The sequence below is a fragment of the Arachis ipaensis genome, chromosome B03 (assembly GCF_000816755.2).
Source record: "Arachis ipaensis cultivar K30076 chromosome B03, Araip1.1, whole genome shotgun sequence".
NCBI lineage: Eukaryota > Viridiplantae > Streptophyta > Magnoliopsida > Fabales > Fabaceae > Arachis > Arachis ipaensis.
Window position 1 is genome coordinate 120,311,906 of NC_029787.2, and position 7,867 is coordinate 120,319,772.

At 33.8% G+C, this 7,867-nt stretch overlaps 1 protein-coding gene across 1 annotated transcript in view; it reads left to right on the forward strand.

The window, feature by feature from the left end:
- Nucleotides 1–1,296, forward strand: part of LOC107633734 (non-classical arabinogalactan protein 30) — a 2,612-nt gene extending 1,316 nt beyond the window's left edge. Inside the window, exons 2-3 of the mRNA XM_016337335.2 lie at nt 4–243; nt 792–1,296. Coding sequence (XP_016192821.2) covers nt 4–243; nt 792–1,087 — 536 coding nt within the window. The 3' untranslated portion in view covers nt 1,088–1,296. The remainder of the gene's footprint in view (nt 1–3; nt 244–791) is intronic.

Below are 7,867 nucleotides of genomic sequence, written 5' to 3' on the forward strand. Positions count from 1 at the left end.
CAGCACCGGCTCCAGTGGCCCATCACCACCTCCCACCCACACCGACCCCCACTCCTCTCCACCCACCACATTACACTCCCACCCCTGCACCTGCACACCCTCCTGTTCACTCGCCAGCTCCAGTGCCACACCCTCCGGTTTCTCCTGTTCCAAGAAGCTTCGTAGCAGTTCAAGGTGTTGTCTATGTCAAGTCCTGCAAGTATGCTTCTGTTGACACTCTCTTGGGAGCCCTACCTCTCCTTGGTTAGTCCAAAGTTTCAGCCTTTTCTTCATTTCACCCTTCAACTACTTTTATCTTTCCTTATTCCTCTTCTATATATGCAGATCTAGTGTATACTTGCTAACAAATTATTTTCGACAAATCAAAATCTTTTTTCCTATAATAAACTTTTTTTAAATGCAAGTATTATGCAGTTATGCCTTATGCGCACAAAAAAGGCCGTTAAAGTGCACAAATATATAGCGTTATTTTTAACAGAGTGGTTAGAACTTAAAATAGTCGTTATAATAGTTAAGACTCCAGTCAACCATATTTTTATTTTTATGTGAGCTATTTTAATTGTTTTTATGTAAGTAATTACAATTATTTTTATAAAGTACCCTTTTTTCCGTAATGGAGTGAGGGTGCTGTGAGAGAGAGAATGGTAGGTAGTGTTGGTACAGCAGAAGCTTGTCTATTTAAATGGTTTCATTAAAGCTGCATCTGCTAGCTAGCATATAGTACATTGTCGTTTGAGAGCAAAACGACAACGTTGTGTGGCAAATGACGTGTGTGCCCTTTGTGTTTGCAGATGCCACTGTGAAGCTCCAATGCAACAACACAAGGTACAAGTTGGTCCAAACAGCCAAGACTGACAAGAACGGTTACTTCTTCCTTGAGGCACCAAAGTCCATAACCACCTACGGTGCTCACAAATGCAATGTCGTGTTGGTCAGTGCGCCCAATGGCCTCAAACCCTCTAACCTCCATGGCGGTATCACCGGTGCTCTTCTAAGGCCACAGAAACCCTATGTCTCAGACTCCAAGCTTCCCTTCTTCCTCTACACTGTTGGGCCTCTTGCTTTTCAGCCCAATTGCCCAAAATGACCAACAATTTAAATTAGTCCAAGTCGCATATGCTGTTTTATTTCGTGCTTTATGGTGTTTCCATTTTCTAGAATAATTATGTTTGTATTCTAGATTTCTAGTGTAGTGTTTCTGGGTTTCGATTATTACTATACAATAAGAGTGATAGTAATAGATGGATCTGGTTGTGATTATATTTCGTATAAAAAACTCTTGTTGTCTTTTATCTATTGTTGCATTCGAAGTTTCTTTTGTCTATTTTATTAATGCCTTCCCAAGTCAAAACCCTGTTTTCATATGATCTACTCTATCTCTAATCTAAGATAGCATTATTTATTAATTAATACCATAGTATGTATAGTTGATAGTACAAAAACGATACTTAATAGCTCGAAATCTTATCTGCTAATCACTTAATTTTGTCTGAATGAATATGAAAATCTTTGTAATAAAAAATTGTCATATACCAAATACATGATTCGTGGATCACATGCTTGTGCAATAGTGTTACGGCGATAATTGTTGGACTCGTTACATTTATTTAAAAAAAAATTAGCAAGTACCAACAAATCTCTTACCATAGAGTATTAAAATACTTAAAATTTACTAGAAATGTATTAGAATAGTAAAATATTCATAAAAGTATTCTTGAATATACTAATTGTGCAAATAGCCAAATATCAGCACAAAAATTAATATATAGTATACTAATTGAATATGCTAATGAACGATAAATGTTGGTTTTCTTTTCATTTTTGTTTTGCAGATGATATTGAATTCATTAACGATAAGAATAATAAGAGGAGCCCAAAAATAGAAAGAAGGTTGGAGGTGCAACAAAGGTGAAAGCTTTTTGCATTTTTCATGAACTCGCTTCCCTTCTCCACACCTGAATCCTCATGGGAAATTTAATCCACCTTACTCAGGGGACTTGTTCAAGTAAATTCCCCCTTTCTACTCCATCTTTTCATTTTCCCCTTTAAATTAGTTCTTTTTGTATATATTTTGTTGTTTGCGGTGAACAGGCATATGGAGAAGCACAACCATGTCCTTACGGAAGCATATAGATCAATGTTGCATCAAGCCCCAAAGCTTCAGGTTCTTCTACCTTCCTCTAATTTTATGATGGTTTTGTCTTGTGGAATATGATTTTGTTTTTTCATGCTAAATTCGTAACCTAGAATTGTGGCGGCTTTGATTTTAATATCATCTTGGTTTATCAGCTCTCTGTCTCATTTGTCTATTATGCTTATATTACGGTATACATGGTTTAAACAAAATTGAGTTGGTCTAGTGGTTAGTTCACTAGTCCGCTTAAGTGTTGGATTCAAATCCCGCCTTGTATATGCAGCAGTTCATTGGCCATGGCAAACCTTAAATGGAGCTTGATCTGCGACGAATTAGTCTTTGGTCTGCCGGTTGGAAATACTGTGGAAACCAAAAAAAAAAAAACAGTATATATGGCTTCTTTGTATTTGCACTTTGAAACATAGTAAATTCAGCACCCCATGCATTTAGAGCATTTCATTTAAGTCTCTTGCATGATTTGTTGGGAAGCGATTCATGATTATGATATCATTTCGAAATTGTTCAATTTGTCTTGATTGCATACGTGTTTACTGTTTAGTCGATGGAGGCAGATACCAAAGCCTTTAAAAATTGTGTTAAGTGTTAACTAGCTCGAGTTCTAGACCGCCATATACTCTTGATTTTGCAATTTTGGTCTCTTATCTATTTCCTAGTAGAATTTGTCCCCTCTTCTAATGCTGTTTCCTGTCATGTTTTAATTTAATTTTGTTATTTTTTTTTCTCGTCGTTTGTTAATATTCTGGGACATAATGAAGTGATGTCATTCTTTACATTGGTAAGTAATATGTTGAGCAAGCAAATTCCTCTGAGCATCTACAAAATCTTGAATGTCCTGAATTTTAGTGTTCTGGTTATTAGGTAGAGGAAGAAATGCTTATGCACAAGCTTTATGGAGTTATGGCAGCTCATGGTCTCGTTAAAAAGGTATGCTGATTTGCTTTATCTGGTTAGATGGTGTGGTGATGCGAATATTCATATTGGTTGTGTTCAAATGTAGGAATTTTTTCTGATAATTCCTCTACTTTTAGATCTGTCACTCAATATGTAAATAACAAGAAATAATGGGATACAAAACATTGAAATTTCATCAATTCAAATTGCTGAATGTGTTAAATGGCCTATTCTTATACATTATCAGTTACTAGTATTCTGAATTAGGAGGAACACGAAATAAAGTTCTCCCACAATGATATTCCTAGTAGGATGTATCATGCATGTGGAAGTATACCCATCTTTTCTAGCTTCTTTTATTTTTGGGCTGACTGATATATTTTGAGATGAAAAAAAAGTAGGTGTCAATGGGTTGAAAAACAATAGTTTAGGTATTGGAGCGGGGGAGTCCAGACCAAAATCCAAGATAGGTGGATTAGGTACTAAATTTTCTTTTTGGCTAATTGTATGAATGGACCTCAAGATTGAGAGATGATATGTCAGGTTAATCTTTCAAGTTTCACGGTGATGTCACAGAATAAATGCTAATTCAATCTATTCTTATGCTAGAATTTAGCAGGCAGTACTATAAAATAATGTAGACAGAAGGGGCCGGGAAGCATTGGAACTGTGCCCAAGTTTTGGCATATGTGTAGCTTCTACTTTGCTATTTTGGTTGCTTTGACAACTCAACTGACAGTAATTTTGTGCAGAATGATGATAATTCCAACAATCCTTATAATAGCAGAACAGCTCAACACTCCAATAGGGAAGTCAATGTAGCACAGGAGGAACAGTAGGACATAATTTTGGTCTGTTCACTCACAAATTTTGGGATCAAGGGCCAAAATCGACAATTGCCTAAGTGCACATGCAGTATGTTTCTTTGGGCAGCATTTGATTCTACATAAATAGAAGCACAGTGGTGTTCAAGAATTATAATGTGAAATGAATCTGGGCCTGTGACTAACAAAGGGTGCAATCCCTGATACTTTTGATAGGTCTTGTGTTCTCCGTGTTCCCACCAATGTCTTTCTTCGTGGAATTATTTTCAGTGTTCAAGAGAAAGGGAAGCTTTCAAGATTATATTACTTGTGTCACCCCCCACATGGTTTTAATCATTGACAAAGGTTCTGAAGTGTCACTCTGTCAGTTATCAAACACTAACAGTTCATCCACTGCTACTCATGATGGTACCATATATGTTCAGAGGTGGATTATTCAAAATAAACAGTAATCTTGAAAGTTGAAACACGAACACTCCATTGCTGCAATAATGTGTTATTAAATGTGATTAAGAAAAGGTGTAATGTGTTAATTCCTTTTTCTTATGAACTGATACAAATTAGTTCTCATCAGAATGTTTGGATTGAGAAGGAGTACTTGTCATAATGTTATATATATCCTTGAGACTCTACATGAACCTGTTATCCATGACAGGTGTGTCAATTGTGATGAAGGAAACTCAACCAATTAGCAAAGCAAGTTAGTAATGGATCGGAAAGTATACTCCGTCCGATGATTCCGAAGGCTGAAGGTTGACCGCGATGCACCAACAATTTCATTAATAAAGTACAATAAACAGTTGGCATGATCCATGATTGTTGGCCGACATATATATGTGGGACTGGAGGAGTAGGATAATGTAGAATAGCCTAAATGAGGCAATAAGGGAGCCTAAGATCAGGGAAATGTCAACTCCTACTCAACTCTAGCTCTAGCTCATTCCATTTTGAAATACATGAATCCTTATCTAAAACTCACTAAAATTATTTGAGATGCTTATTTGATTATGTATTCTACAACAAAGATATTCTAGGTTATTATTGTACAAAAATTTGTTTAAATAAAAAATAATATAAAACTCTTTTATGCTGTTAATATATGGACTTGTTTGGATGTTTGGATGCTATTCTCGAAAAATATCTTTTTTTAAATATTTTTTTTAAAACACTTTTTAGAAAAGTAAATGTGATTTTATGTTTGGATATTTCATGTAAAAATATCTTTTTATTTATCAATTATGTTTGGGTAAAATAAGATAAAAATACTTTTTTATTCATTTATTATGTAAAAAAGATCTTAAAAAAAAGATGTAAATGATAACTTCTCAAAAAAGATATTTTTTATTTTTATTTTTTTTAATACTTTTATTTTTACTATTGAAAATCTAACAAATACATTAAAAAATAGAAAAAAAAATTACAAATGTATAACAATCAGATACCGAAGAAGTGATTAGGTCATAATGACTGGCTCGGTAAAATGTTTGGCCAGTGAACCAAAAACCATGGTGTAGAGATGAGAAAAAATTGGGTTAATACAGTGGTTAGTTTACTAGTTTGTCTAAGAAAAAAAAAAAACAAAGATTATGGCATTTGTAATAAATCATCCATCCCATCAGGAAAAGAAAGAAAAGAAGCATGAATAAAAAGCATGTGCAGCAACATCAATGCAGGAACTTTGAGTTTTGTTAATGCGTGAGGGCTTGTCAATTCATTTGAATAAATGTTGTACTTGTCCAGACATAAATAACGGAGTCATTTTCTATGATTAGAGGAGCTGCATATGCTGCTAAGTGTTGCAAATTGCAATTTGTTTCATCGTTCGTAGATTGTGGTCCCTTCCCTTGAATTCCCTCGTACCATTATGGAGTCTTTTCGATCCCTCCCTTTTTACATAAAAAGTAGGGAATTCTTGGATTAGCTACGTATACTCACTCACCTTCATCACTTTTTCTTGCCTTCTAGCCTTCTTTCATCACTTAGGATGCTAAAACTAGGAATTACTATTAAGTATCAACTCTCAACTCCCACCCATAATGCCATTGATGAATTATTAGGGCTTAGAATTTAAGAGATTATGTAACACAAAGTCCCATAATGCCATTCTTATTAGGTTTGGTTTTCAATTCATTCGCGCACCTTGTGAAAATCAAGACTTGAAAGGTTTTGTTTTCATAGACAAACTAAAAAATCTTTACTTCTAAAAACACAAACACGGAAAACTATATATTTATTACCGTATATTTATTCATAGATACTTTAAGGTGTTTTTTAAAGATGTATTAAAAGTAGTATATAAGAGTAGTTCTTTTACTAATACGAGAAAAAAGACTATACACACGTTACATTCTAGAATAATAACAAAAAAAAAAAAAAGGAACAGAAAAAGAAAGCGACTTAGAAAGAATACATTCTGCATAGTGCCATCCTAACTAAATTCTTGAAGAGTTATTATTACTTGTTGACTTACGGTAATTTTATCCTTCATCTAGTTATGATGAATAATTTAGTCATGGATGTTGCTAAGTAATAATTATTAGAAACCTCAAACCTAATATACTATGCTATTGTAATACTAGGAATTGCAGTTAATGATGCTTCTAGCGTTAACATTTAGAGGTGTAAAAACAAATTCTACATTTGTCTAATATAATCTCCCATTAATGGTAAGCTGGATAAGTTTTGACTTTTTATCTGAATTCACAACTTTCTTCATCTTTACATAACAAAGCCAGATATAGCATGGTTTTCAAACTTTAGTATCTAAAATGGGTAATGTTAGGGAGACAAAAAAAAAAAGTCAGAACTTATCTTATTTAGTATTTATTAATTGTCACAATAATTAATGAATGCTAAATAAAGCAAATTATGGTTATTTTTTGATGATTTTCTTTGGTTACGAAATATTTAAAATTAGGATTTAGATCTTTTAAAGTTTGAATTTTATTTTAAAGAGTAAAGTGTAATATTTCACTATTTATTTTATAGGTGGGACCAAAAATAAATATTAAAAAAAATTTTAGAATAAAAAATTACATTTTATTCTCTAAACTAAAATTCAAACGTTAGAAAATTTAAATTCCTAAAATTATCGTATAGCATAGCGGGATGGTGGGGACATTAATTTCTAAGAATCTTTAACTGAGCAATGATAGATGTATCGCTTTTTATTAATATTTTTAAAGCCTTTTTATTTTATTATTATATTAAGAATAAGAACAAGAATGAAATGTGATATTGGTCAAAAGAAAGGAAATAAAATTAGTATATAATATGGTTAAGACAGTTAGCCGATTTGTATAAACAGAGATGATAGATAATTAATGCAGAAGGGGAAGATAAAGATTGAAAAAGTGGGAAACATTGCACAATGGATGCAATGCCTTTGCTTAGCCGTCGTCAGAGGAGAGAGAGTCAACGCCAAATATTAAACTGAATTTGACAATTTCTGTTTTCTCTGTCTTATAACATAAAGAAATAGGAATAGCCCCACCCGTGGTTCTCTAAAATTCCCAATATCACCAATGTTACATTACCATTTGGAAAATGGAAACCCTTCCTGCACCAATGACCAATCCCAACCTCTCCCTCCGCGCGTGTTTTCACAACTCACAACTTAGAATTTTGAGAAAAGGATAAATAGATCCCTGATCTTTTGTTCTGCAGACATTTTTGTCCCTGACCATTGAAAAATACTTTTAAGTCCCTAACCTTCACAAAATTTAGACGGATCAGTCCCTGACAGAGGCATTTAGACAGATCAGTCCCTGACGGAAGCATTTGGACAGAGGGACTGATCCGTCCAAATTTTATGAAGGTCAGGGACTTAAAAATATTTTTCAATGGTCAAGGACAAAAATGTCCGCAGGACAAAAGGTCAGGGATTTATTTGTCATTTTCTCTAGAATTTTTCATAGGGCTGACAATGGGTAGAGTAGAATAGGATTTGGACCCTACCCTAACTCTATCCACGGGTTAAAAATTTTATTAAAAACTC